The sequence below is a fragment of the Limanda limanda genome, chromosome 18 (assembly GCF_963576545.1).
Source record: "Limanda limanda chromosome 18, fLimLim1.1, whole genome shotgun sequence".
Lineage (NCBI taxonomy): Eukaryota > Metazoa > Chordata > Actinopteri > Pleuronectiformes > Pleuronectidae > Limanda > Limanda limanda.
In genome coordinates, this window is record NC_083653.1 from 4,652,636 (window position 1) to 4,668,703 (window position 16,068).

At 45.9% G+C, this 16,068-nt stretch overlaps 1 protein-coding gene across 1 annotated transcript in view; it reads right to left on the bottom strand.

Annotated features, from left to right (window-relative positions):
• jag2b (jagged canonical Notch ligand 2b) overlaps positions 1 to 16,068 on the bottom strand; it is a 46,938-nt gene that overhangs the window by 9,028 nt on the left and 21,842 nt on the right. The window contains exons 4-14 of the mRNA XM_061092080.1: positions 15,006 to 15,263; positions 13,435 to 13,495; positions 10,337 to 10,467; positions 8,118 to 8,237; positions 6,981 to 7,094; positions 6,763 to 6,876; positions 4,811 to 4,924; positions 3,473 to 3,519; positions 3,205 to 3,378; positions 505 to 667; positions 249 to 410 (exon numbers count right to left, since the gene is read on the bottom strand). Of these exons, the coding sequence (XP_060948063.1) occupies positions 249 to 410; positions 505 to 667; positions 3,205 to 3,378; positions 3,473 to 3,519; positions 4,811 to 4,924; positions 6,763 to 6,876; positions 6,981 to 7,094; positions 8,118 to 8,237; positions 10,337 to 10,467; positions 13,435 to 13,495; positions 15,006 to 15,263 (1,458 nt within the window). The remainder of the gene's footprint in view (positions 1 to 248; positions 411 to 504; positions 668 to 3,204; positions 3,379 to 3,472; positions 3,520 to 4,810; positions 4,925 to 6,762; positions 6,877 to 6,980; positions 7,095 to 8,117; positions 8,238 to 10,336; positions 10,468 to 13,434; positions 13,496 to 15,005; positions 15,264 to 16,068) is intronic.

Genomic DNA, 16,068 nt, shown 5'->3' on the forward strand with positions numbered 1-16,068 from the left:
ATTCGTGCATAATAATCACACAAACACTGCAAATCCTTACATCTGCATACAAAATGTTATAATGTGTTGTAGATAATCTCTTATAGATTTAAAAATAACTTAAAATGAATAAGAAAAGAGCATAAATCAAGATATTTGTGTTGTTTGGGGATAAAACACGGATGTGAGGTAAACAATTCAGTAAAAGACAAGAAAAGTGTGAGTTTTAAGTTCTGATGTTAGACTGGAGGTTAAAATGCTGCTCGTACTCTCGTGGCAGTACATGCCGCTGAAGCCCGGGTCGCACACGCAGGTGAAGTTCCCCCCCGCCTGGCTGAGGCATCGACCCCGCGGACCGCAGACGTTGGAGGAGATGTGCCGCACGCCGGCCGAGTCGTTGGTCGCTACAGCAACGGTGCAGCTGTCGATCGCTGTGAGGAAGAAAAGACACCGATAGGGTTTCAATACTCGTCTTTAACATGAAGCAGAGGTTTAGGATCCTGCAGGTTTCCCCCCCCCGGTCACCTTGACACGGGACGGTGCTGCACTTCTCTTTGAGCCGCTCGCAGGTTTGTCCCTCGAAGCCGTCGGGACAGGCGCAGTAGTAATCCTGATAGATGCTGTGACACTGAGCCTGGTTCTCACACGGGTTCGGATCACAGGCGTCAGAGGGCGACCAGCTGGGGATCTGTGGAAACCACCGAGAGACAATATTAATGTAGAATTCCAAATTGTGAGTGATTATTTAGACAATTTAGCAAGTGAAGCCAAATGTGAGCGGCTTAGGCTGGGTTTCACATCTTCGTCCGGCGTAAACTTAAAAGATTATTCTGAGACGGACGCCTTGAGGAGGAGAAAGAGAAAGTGAGCAGGCGAGAGGACGATAAGGGAGAGGGAGAATACGTCACGCGGAGAGAAGATAATAAAGATAAATCATCGCTCGAACCTCCACGACAAAAACAACCGATCTCGAGGCCACGGTGACATATTCTGTCTTTGCTGCACTGGAGAGGTCAGAGTGAAACCCTCTGAGTTCACGTAAACAGAAGCTTCAGAAGCTACAGGGTGTAAACTGTGGAGGTGCCCCCCCATTCACCATGTAAGGTGCTGAACGGGGGTCTCGGTTTATTTTACCCCAACTGTCAGAGAAAGTTATGACTTATTCTTTACCACTGGTTTGTGTGCGTGCGTGTGTGGTCTGAAGATCTTCTCTGAGGACAAGGGTCTATAAACATTCACTCACGGGTCAAAGCGACATTTTGAACAGAAGCAGGAGAGAAATCTTAGAATGTAGATTTGTGATGGACCCCAATTATACGTTATACTGTGTATAAACTATATATACACAATGATTTTGATAGTTACTGATACCTTTTTATTGGCCGATCCTATATGGTCATAAAGGATTCATCAAAATTGAAACCCTGACTTGCTGGTGGCTCTGAATGACGGAACCCGATTTGACAGAACAACATGGGAAAGCAGAGGAATGTGCACCGAGCCCTCTCAGACATCAGAGGTCTGTAGTACGCGGGCAGAGCTCCAGCATCACCTCATCCAGGGAGGCTCATATTTATAGTGGAGATGCTAAATCAGGATCTGGCTCCTGACCAGCTATGTCCTCCATCCAGAGCCCAGGAGAGTCGGTGAAGTGTCGTTTTCCTCTCGCTGCTGCTAACCTACTTTCAACTTCAAACACACGCCTCCAAATGTAGAAAAGGCTGCGGCCGGGACGCTGGCGTGTAAACGTCTGTGTCAAAGAACGGATCTGATTTACAACGAGACGCTTGCAGTGAAAATAAATAAATCAGCATTACGCAAGAATTTGGCACATTGAGTTTTACAATTGACAGTTGGCTCAGAGGGACGGGGTCAGAACGCCGAGTGCGTTTACACTCTGTTACAAGTTTCCAAAAGCCAAGTGGCTGTCAAGGAACTATTAATACTCTTCACCTTAGCAGCTGTATTGTATTTTTAAATTGTTCTGGGTAGTCTAACACCCCCCCAACACACACACACACACACACTGCAGATTGCTGATGATAGCATGAAGCCCAGTGGTGTGAGATTATTCCATAAACAACACAACCTGCTGCATTTTATATAAACTAAGGTGCCTTGTTTTCACTAAATGATTAATGGGTATGAAAACAAGTGACTGAGACGTGTTTGAGGAGGAAGAGGAGGATGAGGAGGAAGAGGAGCAAGAGGAGGAAGAGGAGCAAGAGGAGGAAGAGGAGGAAGAGGAGCAAGAGGAGGAAAAGAAGGAAGAGGAGGAATAGGCGGAAAAGGAGGAAAAGGAGGAAGAGGAGGAAGAGGAGCAAGAGGAGGAAAAGGAGGAAGAGGAAGAAGAGGAGGAAGAGGAGCAAGAGGAGGAAGAGGAGCAAGGAGGAAAAGGAGGAAGAGGAGGAAAAGGAGGAAGAGGAGGAAGAGGAGCAAGAGGAGGAAAAGAAGGAAGAGGAGGAAGACGAGGAAGAGGAGGAAAAGGAGGAAGAGGAACAAGAGGAGGAAAAGGAGGAAGAGGAGGAAGAGGAGCAAGAGGAGGAAGAGGAGGAATAGGAGCAAGGAGGAAAAGGAGGAAGAGGAGGAAAAGGAGCAAGAGGAGGAAGAGGAGGAAGAGGAGCAAGAGGAGGAAATGGAGGAAGAGGAGGAAGAGGAGCAAGGAGGAAAAGGAGGAAGAGGAGGAAAAGGAGGAAGAGGAGGAAGAGGAGCAAGAGGAGGAAAAGGAGGAAGAGGAGGAGGAGGAGGAAGAGGAGGAAAAGGAGGAAGAGGAGGAGGAGGAGGAAGAGGAACAAGAGGAGGAAGAGGAGGAAGAGGAGGGGGAACTAGGCAGGTTTTAAGGAGGCACTGATTTACAACGAGAGCCAATTGATCAAGATATCAAATGTTTATATTTCATGTCCATCTGCTTCAGGAGCTGATGAATTAAAAGATTTTGTGAACCCTCCTGTTTTCAAACAACACGATGGTTCCACCGTGTGTTTTTCATTCTGTGGAACCTGAGAGCGAAGCAGGAATCCAGCTCACAACCTCTCCCTCTCACTGGATATCATCATCATGATGTTGTGGTTTGGATTCCCAGTCCACCGCAGTAGAAACGCTCGACACGTCTAAAGTGTCGCCGCTTTAATCCCGTTACCGCCGCCGCCGCCTCAGATACTCTCTCTCTCTCCCCTGCGTCTCTCGCTCTTTTAACTGCTGAGACGCGTGGAACCGGAGACCCACCTCGCACAGCTGTCCGGCGAACTCGGGCGGGCACTCGCACACGAAGCCGTCCAGCACCGGGTGGCACTGGCCGGCGTTCTGGCACGGAGCGCCGTCGCATCTGTTCCTCTGGATCTCACAGTGAGCGCCCGCGAAGCCGGGAGGACACAGGCAGTGGTAACCCCGGGCGACCTCCTGGGGGGGAAACGGGCAGAAAGGTCAAGGGTCAAAGGGGCGGAACTTTTAAAGCGTGCAATCATATCGAAGTGAGAAATGAAATCAGCCGCACCTTGCACGTGGCTCCGTTCTGGCACTGACCGCGGCAGCCGTTCACATCTGAGGAGGACGCCAACATTTCACATTAGTTTAAATCGTCACAACAAACAAAAAAAGGACAAACATTCTCACGTGGGGATTAAAAAGGAGGCCCGAGTCGTCACCTCGTTAAATCGTTAGGTGAGGTCTACAAAGTGGGATGTGCAGAGATTGAGTCAAAGTTTTGGAAAAAGGAAACAACTAGTGAGACCGGACAGATCCTGGAGAGAGAAGCCGAGCCACAGAGAGAGAAACGGATCATGCAGGTTTCAGACGTCAGCGTCCGAGCTTTGGTTTCCCAAGAACTGAACTGGTAACAACTAGGGTTGCAAAGGGGTGGAAAGTTTCCGGTAAATTTCCGGAAACTTTCCAGAAACTTTCCATGGGAAGTTTAGCTCGGGAATTTTGGGAATTTTGAAAAAAAAATAAATACGCAAATTAAACGCTGAGCAATAAAAACATCATTCAAAACTCTACTTTTAAAGATGTATGGAACGTTGACTTTCAACCCTCCACTTTGCATTCTTCCATCACATGCACAGATAACTCCCAGCATCCTTCACTCTACAGCAGGGCTATTGAGGCCTGCTGTAGAGTGCAGGACTAGTCAGGTAAGTTTCTATGATATAACTGGGGAAAATATATTATCATGCTGATTGAGGATTGTTCATCTGTTCATCTAGCCTATTTCCATTCATTTATCCATCTATTGTAAAATATTTTTACAGACGATTCCAAATGTTTGGCTAACTATTTATATCTCTGGCATTGCATTAGTGTTTTTTACAAACTTTTTTCTCATCTTATTCTACAGAACAATGCCACGTGCACTCTCTCATGTGTGGAGACATTTCACCCCATCCAATGTAGAAGGAAAGGCCGTGTACATTTGCAAATACTGTGCAAAGACCTATGTTAAGAATGACACAACGATGCAGAAGCATATAGTCAAGTGCCCAAAGTTTCCTCAGGACTCAAATCAGCCTATAACAAAACAAAATGTTTATATTTATGTCTGTATATGACAAGGTAAATACAGTTAGTATAAATTACCCAAAACATTTCCAGTTTATTCCCGTTTATTCCCGTTAATTCCCGTATATTCCCGTTAATTCCCATGGAAAGTTTCCAACTTTGAATATTCCCGGAATTTTGCAACCCTAGTTACAACATGTCGGGGGGGGAAGTGACACAAATAGTGTTGTGTGTCCAGTAAAGAGTGAGGAAAAGGGGGGGGGGGGGTGGTCAGTCGAGGAAGAGCCAGAGCCAGAGGAAGAGGAGGAAGTGATTCTGAGGGAGAAGAAATACTGACTGATGTCACAGTTCTGTCCAGACCATCCCCGAAAACAGTTGCAGTGATATCCGCCAATCAAATTTTTGCAAGCGTAAGCGTTCTCGCAGGGATTGTCTGCGCACTCATTCGTATCTGTGAAGGAAGCAGGAAGTAGAGGGAGACCCAGTCCGTCAGTGGAAACCAGCCGGGGGGGGGGGGCAGACGGGTAAAAAGGCAGACTTTACAGCCTCAAGAACACACAAATGAAATAAAAAGGGAAGGAATGGATGGAATCCTTTACCCCATGTATGTTATTTTATACTGCAATACCAATATATATAAATACGTATAGTTCTGTAGTTTCTTGATAAATCCTTAAGATAACACAGGACCAGTGGTGTATAAAGTACTTGAAAGCCGTACTTGCGTAAAAGTACAGATATCTTACCTGAGAGTGACTTCGGTAAAAGTAGAAGTCACCCGTCAGAAAATGACTTGAGTAAAAGTCTTAAAGTAGCTCATATTAAAAGTACTTAAGTATCAAAAGTATCTGGTGTTGAAATGTACTTAAGTATCAAAAGTAAAAGTACAAGTACCAAAATTAAAAATGCAAAGTGCCTTTTATAGTAGGTCTATACAGAGACAAAACAACCCAAAATGTTTCTCCTCAAGATTTATCTCAACTGACTGAAAAATTATAACAACAATATGAATATAATGTATATAATGTATAATTTTACAAATTTTGAACCCTAGATGAGAGAAAGAGAGAGAGAGAGAGAGAGAGAGAGAGAGAGAGAGAGATGCGCCAACCTCCGCTGCTCAAGTAACGAGCCAGTTTTGAGAATGTAAGAAGTAGAAAGTACAGATATTTTTGTTCAAATGTAACGAGTAAAAGTAAAAAGTCGTCAGGAAAAGACATACTCAAGTAAAGTACAGATGTGTGAAATATCTACTTAAGTACAATAACGAAGTATTTCTACTTTGTTACTTTCCACCACTGCACAGGACGACAGTTTGAGGAAAATCTCGCCAAATTCACTTCCTCTACATTTTTTTTATTCAGACAGTACAACAGGGATGGATTCGACTGAAGAGCCTCAGAGAGAAAACAGTCATTTCACTCAACACCTCCTAATGGTTTTCCGGAAAAACACAATCAGTGGCAGTGACCGGCGCTGAGTCACCGGAACGCCGGCCCTGGTTCCTCCGCTCGGGCGACTTGTTTATTCTGATGCGCGACTGAAACACTCGATTTCAATTCTGTCTTAACAAACATAAAGAAAAGCTCTGCTGCTTCAATATTCAAATGGTTGGGGAGGGTGGTGGATTGGTAAGGGTTGGTAGGGGGGGGTAGCTCCACAGGGAGTCCTGCTGTGCTCACTCACACACACCTGTCCTCTCTCTCTCTCTCTCTCTCTCTGTGAAACCCAACACTCCACACAAACACACACACCAATCTCCAGGTAAGACAGGAGGCCAATAGCTGCCCGTAAACCGAGATCTGAGCTGGTAAGATGACACTGAACTCTTGGGATCTCTTCCCTATCTCCACCCACCCACCCACCCACCCACCCACACACCCACACACCCACACACCCACACACACACACACACACCAACTTTGTTTACCGGTCCTAATCCACTTCCTGGCTCGGTGCTGGTCACGTCCGCCTGCTGGGATGTGAGCGATATAGAAACGAGCTCCGCCGCCAGTGACTAACAAACCCCCGGGTATAGACGCACTAGTAACTGGTAAAGTCATTGAGAAAGAAAACAACCACACAAACACACACACACACACACAGACACACACACTCTGAGCTGTGGGGAGTTGCCGGCTCATCCAGGACATTTAAAGTGTGCACTGAGGCCGTGGGGCTCAGGTCGCTGCTTTTTCAGTTTTAATCCCAAATTACAGTTAATCCAGGACAGCGAGTTCCTCGGGGGAATTGACCGGTTTTAGGAAACGAAGGGAACCGAACACTCACCGATCTGGCAGGTCTTTCCTTCCCACTGCGGCGGGCACACGCACTCGAAGCCGTCCTCCCTGTCGATGCAGGTTCCCCCCCGAGCGCAAGGGCCGGACGCACACTCGTCCAAATCTGAGAAAACACACACTTTGTTTTACGAACATGACAAACAATGACGCAGACGCAGAGGGTGAGGAGAGAGAGAGGAGAAGACTGGGAGGAGGGAGGCGACTCACTGTTGGCGCAGGTCGGACCCTCCCAGCCCGGGAGACACCGGCACTCGAACCCGGTGGCGACCTCGTGGCACGCGCCACCGTGGGCGCAGGGGTCGGAGACACAGGCGTGTTCGGCTGAAAGAAAAGAAGAAGAGGACACGGTCAAAATAAAAAACAGGACTCATGTATAGGCCTGTCGCGATATGCAATAAATCAATATATTGCGCGATAAATTAAAATGAGCGATAATTTTTTGCCGGCTGCAATAAATTCCATCCGCACGCTTCAAAGTAACTGGATATCAAAAGTTTTTAATCCGGTGTATCTGCCCTCTCGGCGGATTGGTGTTTTTTTGCCCCAACTGAATTCTTCAAGGCAGCGCGCAGGGTTAGGCATTCAGTTGGTGATGGTTATTATTTCCTGCAGCGCAGCCTTAAAGGCCGAGCTGAGGGCACAATAAGTTGACCCCCTGGTCGCGTGTCAGTCACTTGTAGCATTGGTCTCTATGTGGGAGGCGGAGCCCTGGCGTTGCACAGTGCAGAGTGCAGCATGAAAGTCCCGAGAGGAGAAGAGCAAGACAAAAAACATTTGGAAGAATAAAAAGATGGCGTTGGTGTCTAAGCCGAACGCGACAGCTGCCGTGTGGGAGCACTTCGGCTTCAAACCCAACGGCCGGGGCGAACCAAATAACCTATGCGAGCCGACATGTCGCATTTGTTTGAAAACAATATTGACAAAACGCGGCAATACAACAAACCTGCATCTTCACCTAAAACACATTCCTTGTTTTTGGTTGTGTTTGGTTTTTATTCAAGAGCATTTTTGGTTAAAATAATTGTATTTATTGTTTTTGGATGTTTTGTTAATTAATTCTGGATATTTTAAATGTCTTCCAGATGTCCAGTTCCAGTGTTCTTTAAAAATAAAAGTTTATTGATCTTCGAAAGGGTGTACTTGCATTATTATGCCATTATCATTATATAAGTTGAAAATGGTGTCAAAACGGCAATATTATCGCGATAATTTCTGGGGCAATTAATCGCACAGAAAAATGTGTTATCGTGACAGGCCTACTCATGTATTCATCTTCTTCAAATTACTACAAGAATCCTCCTCGATCAGCCGAGCAGGTTCCGGTGTGCCCCGCCCCCCCCTCACCTATCTGACAGGTCTTGCCGGAGTAGCCCTGTGGACAGGCGCAGTGGAACTCGTCCGGCTCCGTGTTCATGCAGGTTCCACCGTTAACACACGGGTGGTGGCGTCCGCAGTAATTCAGATCTGGAGAGACGAAGCATTTAAACACAGATTAGTATCACGACTGAATTATTATTTAAATATGCAGCTTATAAACCTACAAAAAACAGATTATTTATGAGATACCGGATGTGACGATTAGGGACGGGAATCGGCAGGGACCTCCCGATACGATACTATCACGATACTTACAGGTGGCGATACGATATGTATTGCGATTCTGTAAGTATTGCGATTCGATATTAGGATTTCCTGGGATTTCTTTTGGTTATTTTTTTTTTCTAAATACTGGACCATGGAAAAATGTTGAATCATTCCTTCAAATACAACACAGTCAAATTCACTTAGAGCTTTACCAGTTTTATTTCAAATATTAACATTAACTTAATGACTTCCGGGCAGTCAATAGAGAAAATAAATAAAAATGTGCCCTATTATTGTATAGCCCCTGTCAACTGCACACAAACTGACAGATTAAGAAATGGATGCCACTTAGGCTACTTTTAAACAATAAATAAAAGATAAATTAAATAGAATGAATAAAAGTTTACTTAAAATATAAACTTTGAAATAAACAAAAAGGAGGCTATTGTTGTTTGCATGTAGCCGATGCAAAGCTAGTTCTTGGGTATGTTTAGATTCTTGTGCAAAAACAAGAGCTGGTCAACATGCTCTTGAGTGATGTTGCTCCCCCCATATATCCCCCCCGGTATAAACCAATAAATATGTTTTAAAAAAAAAAAATCGATTTTGGAGGCAGCATATCGATTTAAAATCGTCATTCACAAGAATCGCGATTTGTGACTGAATCGATTTTTCCCCCCATCCCTAGTGACGATGTGTTTAACATTCAATAAACTGAAGTGACAGTGAATTCTGCCCAGAAACATGTGGATTTGATCGTGAGTGGTGATTTGAAATCCACTAAAAAAGTACAATTGTATTTAAAATGTATGGTTTCCCTCATTAGCCGGGTCCCATGCACCCTGTATACTAAATGAAAACCGAAAAACAAACGTATTTTGCCGTACGAGCGTCTTTTTAAGTAGTGGACCCAATGGACGGGAGATAAAATACAAACTCCTGCATCTTCACTTTTAAAAACAACCAGGAGAAAACCTCCAGCGTCAGCAGCTGTGGCGTCTTCAGACTAATTGGACCGAGCCTGTGAGACGACTCTTTGCTCGGAGGTTCCCAGGAAGCTCGTCAGACTCGACAGGAAGCTCAGAGTGTTTTCTCTCGACCGCTCTGCTTGTCTGCATCATGACGAAGATGCAGTACTGAGGTTTTCACGCTGAGAACTAACAGGAACCAGCGTCTTTCTACCTCTTTTCATCCGTTATCTGCAGTTTCTTTCCACGCCACGTACAGAGTAACCTCCCCTCTCCGCCTCCTGCACGCCATCCTCAGGCTGAGGGCCAGGTCACGGTAAAGGCCGGTAAATAAATGAGCAGGGATCTGTCTCCACTCGGGATCTTAGGACCCGGTCTCATCCCCTGAAGAGCCCTCGGTGACGGAGGGTGGGGGGGGGGGGGGGTCGAGTGTCCGCTGCTGCTCGGATCACACGGACAGTAAAACTATCCAGCTGCAGAACCCAGACCTCAGAGAAGGTCTCTCGCTCATACATATTAATGACGAGGCTGTTTTTTTACATCTAAAATACACTTTGTATAAAACGCATCAAACGCTATGGGAGAGTTTACTGTCACTTTAAAACAAGGGAGGTAACAAACTCTCACAATTGAGAAGCAGCAAAGAAGAAAAGTGTCTTGGGAATCGAGTACAGACAACTGTAGCCGGAGGGGACGAGCAGGATGAAGGTGAAGACTGTGCCAGCGTCTTCTTTCACCTGATCAAACCACTCTAAATCTGATAGATCCACTTTGTCATTTGGATCTGCACCAAATTGCACAAACTCATAGATATTAGGCTCATTAATATGTCAGATTTCTTTCATCGAGATCCAGGAGTTATTTCCTGGGAGATCTGGCAAAATCCCCTGGATCTGCCTCAAACCTTTTTAAAGAGTTCTTCCTGCGCCCGAGTCCCGTCCCTCTCCACCAGGTCTCATAGGAAATAAGTTCAGCAGTTTGTGTGACACATCTGACACAACTTTGTCGTACCTTTGTCGCACAGCAGGCCGCCCCAGTTCCTCTCACAGTTGCACTGCCAGGGCAGGTTGCAGGTCCCGTGGACGCAGCCAGGATACAGAACACACTCATCACAGAACTGCCCCTGCCAGCCGTAGTTACACCTGTCAAACACACAGATTCAGAAACAATTAAGTTAATATTTCCACTTATTTCTTCATCGGCAGTTAAACTTTCTTTTGAATGATGATTCTCCTGAAGTTTAAACGACAGATAGTCGAGTTTAGATGTGATGCACACGAGAGACAGTGTTCATTTGTTAATTTTCTGCAAAAGAAAAATTTGAAAAGTCCCAATTGACAAAACTTTAAAGGACAAGTGATTATTGTTCAACAGAAGATAAAGTTCCTCATTTATACAGGGACAATTTTTAGGAAATCCGTGAGAGAGGGTTGATGATATTGGTGTTTACGTGCAAAAATATCATCTGCCAGCTGATATATACGAGTCAGGCTCTAGAAAAGCGAAGTGAACCCTCGAATGCAACATGTCCAACAGTGGAATTGAACCTAAGATTGTACCTGCTCCCTTAGTCAGAAGAAGACTGTAGTTTTGTTTGTTGATGTTTTTATTAATGTTATTTTCCCTGTCCTTTTTTGTTAACACGAAAAATGGATACTTGATTTTTAATTTATTTTTAGTACCAGCACTTGGCCTGTTCTTGGTTCACAGTAAAAAGGGAAACTTAAATTTAAATTATTTTTTTGTATTAGCACTTTGCCTGTCCTTGGTTTTAAATGGACAAAAACTGGATTTTTCTTTGCTTTTGTGTCAACAGTACCCTTATATGCAGCAAAGTTTATTAAAAGACATTTTTTTTTAATGAAGTATCAATTTTTATTGCCTTTATTTTCAGTCACCACATGCCTTGAACAACCTCAAGCTAAATTTAAAAGCTGCTTGCTAAATAAGAGCAATTGAGAATTTGTGTCATTCGTAATCCGATTAGTCGATTAATCGTTTCAATAATCGGTGACTAATCGACTATCGGAATAGTCGTTAGTTGCAGCCCTAGTGTTTACGTGCAAAAATATCATCTGCCAGCTGATATATACGAGTCAGGCTCTAGAAAAGCCGAGTGAACCCTCGAATGCAACATGTCCAACAGTGGAATTGAACCTAAGATTGTACCTGCTCCCTTCGCCCCCCCGACCAGACGCCTCCTGCAGACTAATCTCGGTGGAGGGTGAGATTCCAGGGCAGGAGGGGTTAAGAATACTTCCAGCGGCTCCCCGTGCTCGAGTTGGGAGTCTGGGAGCCGGGGGGGAGAAGGCTGGTGGGTGGGTGGGGTGTGGTGGGGTGGTGGTCTGGAGACGGCGGTGTGTATACACGCCTGCAGCTTCATGACAGCGATCGGCTATTCCGAGGCCGCGGTTGTCGGCGAGCCAGCTGTCTTGTCAATTGACGGCTATTTCCAGTCTCCTGCAGACGGCACCGCTGCCTCTGCCTTCAGAAATCACTGCCACTCTCAGGCACCGGGGTGGGGGGGGGCGGCGGGGCGGAGGGGAATACTTGTCATGCTTCTTCTTCCACTGCACATGATTAGCTGCACCAAGTCTGACAGCGATGTGGGGAGAAAAGACACCAGCAGAACTCGGGAGAGGAAACCTGAACACGTCCGTTTTGAGCTCGTTGATCTCGTGTTTACTCATCGAACGCTCGCAGGCTCGGGCTCGACGCCGCTCTCTCCGGTCGGATTCCAGCTTCTTCACATGTCAAAGGTTGCCAAATGTTTTCAGAGTCGGTGAAAAACGTGCTGCACGGATTCACCCCCCCGAGTGGATTCGTGGGACGCGGCGAGCCTCCGACAAATACGCCAGAACAAGTCGAATGTGTGCTAATAAAAAAACCCTCAGTGCACGATCCCAACAACGAGCACGTAGCGGCTTTTGTGTTTCTGGAAATAGCCGAACGGAGCAAAGCCCGTAAGGCCGGGAGGGAAGAAAGGGAATGAAAAGGAGATGGCAAAGGATTTAATGCCGGTTTTCTGGGACCTGAGGTTTCCGGTGAATTCGTGCCACGGCAGGAAGAGTCTTTACTGCCGCTCCTGCATTCAGGTCGCCCTTTCCTGTTGACTGCAAGTTGACATTTCATGAGAACGAGGCGCTTCCCTCCGTTGTCTCGTCTGCAAACTGGAGTGAGGATGTAGCCGGCTGATCGAGGTCATAGCAACTAAAAAAAAAATAGAATGTGTAACAGCTTCCTGGAGCTGGTCATCCCCTGCTGCTCCCCGGCTCCCGGCCAAAAACATTATTTCCCTAATAACGAGGAGGCGAGTGTCTCTTTGCATCCGGCAGGTGGGAGGAGGTGGGTGGGTGGGTGGGTGGGGGGGGTGAGTCGGACGGGGGGGGGTTTCCAAATGACGACGGGATGCACCACATCCTGGAAGCGCTGAGCAACAGGGCCCATTCCGCGTGGCTTTATCTAACGCTCGTTTCCACTGGAGGGAAATGCACATAGCACGGTGGGATATTCATTTCCTCCTCTGGCCCCTGCCCTTCAAGAGGGACTGCAATGCGGATTGGGGAGTGTGGAGTGGGGGGGTTTGGGGAGGGGGGGCGGACGTGGCGATTCCCAGCACGTTGACAGTGGTCAGATTCACACACCGTCGAGTCCCTGTCTTCAGGCCCGGGGAGCTGACAGGACGCTTGGTATTCAGCGGAGGACCTCGGGCGGCTAAAAATACAAGAGGCGGGCGCGGCGTTGCCCTTTTCCTTCGGAGCCGAGGCGGAGATGCCCACGAGGGAAAGGGAAAGGCTGGCAGAGGAAGAACCCAGCAGGCTCCGACAAGTGAAGAGTCTCGGGGTTTTGGCGTCTGAAATCCCTCTCGCGGGCATCCAGAGGAAACACGGAGGCTGCAAGTCAAACACGGCTGCACCTTTGTTTTTACAGGAGCCGATTATCGATTTCAAAAGGAAAAAGCAAACAGGAACAAGACGAGTCAAACACAAGACAGGAGCAGGGAGCGAGATGTGAGCTCAGATATTAAAATCGCACAGAAGATCCTGCAGAGATTAAATTTAAAAAAAAAAAAACGATTTCTGCTTAAAAGAAAGAGTTCATATTCGTACCTGCACTCCCCCGGGACCGAGCAGCCGCCGTGCAACAGGTGGCATCCTTGTTTGCAGATTGCTGGAGAATAAAAAAAAACAACAAGGAGAGAGAAAGAGAGAGAATCAGGTTAAAATAGGATTTTTAAATAAATCATAAATAAGGAGACGAGCATCGTTTCATCTTCTCTCATCAGAACATGTCAGAAGAGAAAGGGAGGCAGCGAAGTGGAAGAGGAGGGAGGAGGAGGAGACGTCTTTCTAACAAGTGCAACACGACGGGAGGATTCATGGCACCCTGACCAGGGGCGGGCGGGGGGGCGAGTGGGTGGGTGGGTGGGCGGGGGGGGCTGGCGAGGCAACTTTATGGCCTGCATGTACAACACGACCCCCTTTCTTCTTAAAAAGCCACCTCTGCACTCCCCTCCTCTTTTCAACCTCCCACTCCCGAGGTCAGCCCGGTGATTTATAGAGCCCCCCCCCCCCCCTCAACCCCCCCTCTCCATCACCACCCACCAACTCACCAGCAACGTTCTAACACGACTGTGGGATCGTAAATAACAACTTTACCCATGCAGCAAATAATCTGCAATAATCCATTCGCAAAAAATATAGAGCTGCAGCTAATGGGAATTTGTATTGGTTAAAATATTGAGCACCAAATATAGTCCAGGCAAAGTAGCGTTTTACGACCGACTAATTGCAAAAGAATTTTTTCAGCATAGATCATTTCTATGAAGTACTGAGGTACACCATACTAAAAGTCCTAAGAAATCCTAGTTGAGGAAATATGTTTAATTCTCATCAATGTGTGCCAATAAGGCCCGGCAACAATACACCCAAAAAGACTATTTTTTTCCTTTACTCCAATCAAAATAAAACTTTACACAATGAAACGTAACCATGAAACGTAACATTTTTTGTATTACAAGTTTCTTTTGAAATGAATTTGACAAGCACATGAGCTCCGCACTTATTGAATATGTCCTAATTTGCATAGGCAAACACCATTCATATGTATTACAAATACATACATAAATTAATTTTCAAAGAAATTTGTAATACAAAAAATGTTACGTTTCATGGCTACTTTCATTGTGTAAAGTTTCATTTTGATTGGAGTAAAGGAAAAAAATAGTCTTTTTGGGGTGTATTGTTGCCGGGCCTTATTGGCACACATTGATGAGAATTAAACATATTTCCTCAACTACGATTTCTTAGGACTTTTAGTATGTTGTTCTGGACACCTCATAGAAATGATCTATGCTGAAAAAAATTATTTTACAATTACTTCTATTTTTGGCTCCAAAATGGGCTACTTTGCCTGGACTAATAATCTTCAGGAGTTTATAGCCGGTAAATTGGAAAATATTGGAGATTGTTGGTTTTGGTTCCTGCAACATTATTCACTCGTGTAGTAAATCACATGTATTTAGAGTGTTGGGATCAATGAGTTTAAACAATTAGATTAAATATTGGTCAATCAACTTATTGATGCAAACAGGACAACATCTCAGTGTCTTCATGAACCTGGACAGTAACCGTAGGAACCGAGTCGGGGACGTTGACCCGTCCGGGTCCCGGCAGCTCACCTGTGCAGCAGTCGGGTCCCATCCAGCCGTCCAGACACACCTGGGCGCCTGAAGGCTCACAGCGGTAATGCCCGAAGTAGTCGTCGCGAGGAACGCACAGCTTGTTGCACTTGTTGCCGTAGTAGTTGTCGTCACAACGCACCCGGATACGGTACGTGAGGCGAGCCACGGCGCCGGCGTGCGGGATGGTCTGCCAGGGGTCACCGGGGTTCACCATGCCGGTGTGGGCGCTGCGCTCGATCAGCAGCTCCTCTTCATCTGAAACAGAGAGGAAGACCAAACAATAAATCAACCAAACGCATAAACATATAGATCTTCAACTGAATTATCCAGATTAAACTCCTCAGGATAGATTTAAAATCTCCAGAAGGGAAATTAGTTATTTGTGAATAAGTGCTGTATGAATAAAAAAAGGATCGATAGAGATTTTTCGTGAAAAGCTACTGATTGATTGTTTCATATGAATCATTTGAATCCAACAATTAACACAAAGTGAGAAAAGCAACAACAACAACAACAACAACCACCAATCACATCTCCGGAGACAAAACTAAGCAATTAGCCCAGCCGGTTGCCTGGCAACCTCACAGTGTCTACAAAACTCCAGTGCATTTCCCGAAATGTGTAATTATGTCTCCAATATTGAACAGAGAGCATTTCTCACAGGAGATAACAAACATATATATTCAAAGTGAACCCAACATTTGAGGGGAACAGCTAAATGCTCTCAGTGACACACGGAGCTCGGCCTCCAGACGCCACTGATGTGATAAACATGAGTTATTGCAAACACTGAGAAAGGGTTGAAGTCTCTTTTAATCTCACGTAGAATCACGCCCTCTCTCAAGAATGCAGTTGCATTGATATTCAGCAGACGGATGCTTTTATATCACAGTGTGTGTCTGTGTGTGTGTGTGTCTGTGTGGAAAGTATCCACTGAATTTTAAGTATGCAATTGAAATGCATCGTCTGCAAACGGATCTATTTTCTGGTGACGGCTCATATCGCCGCTGCCTCTGATCTCTCTGCCAGCGCTCGGTAACATTTAGCCTCTCGCTCGCCG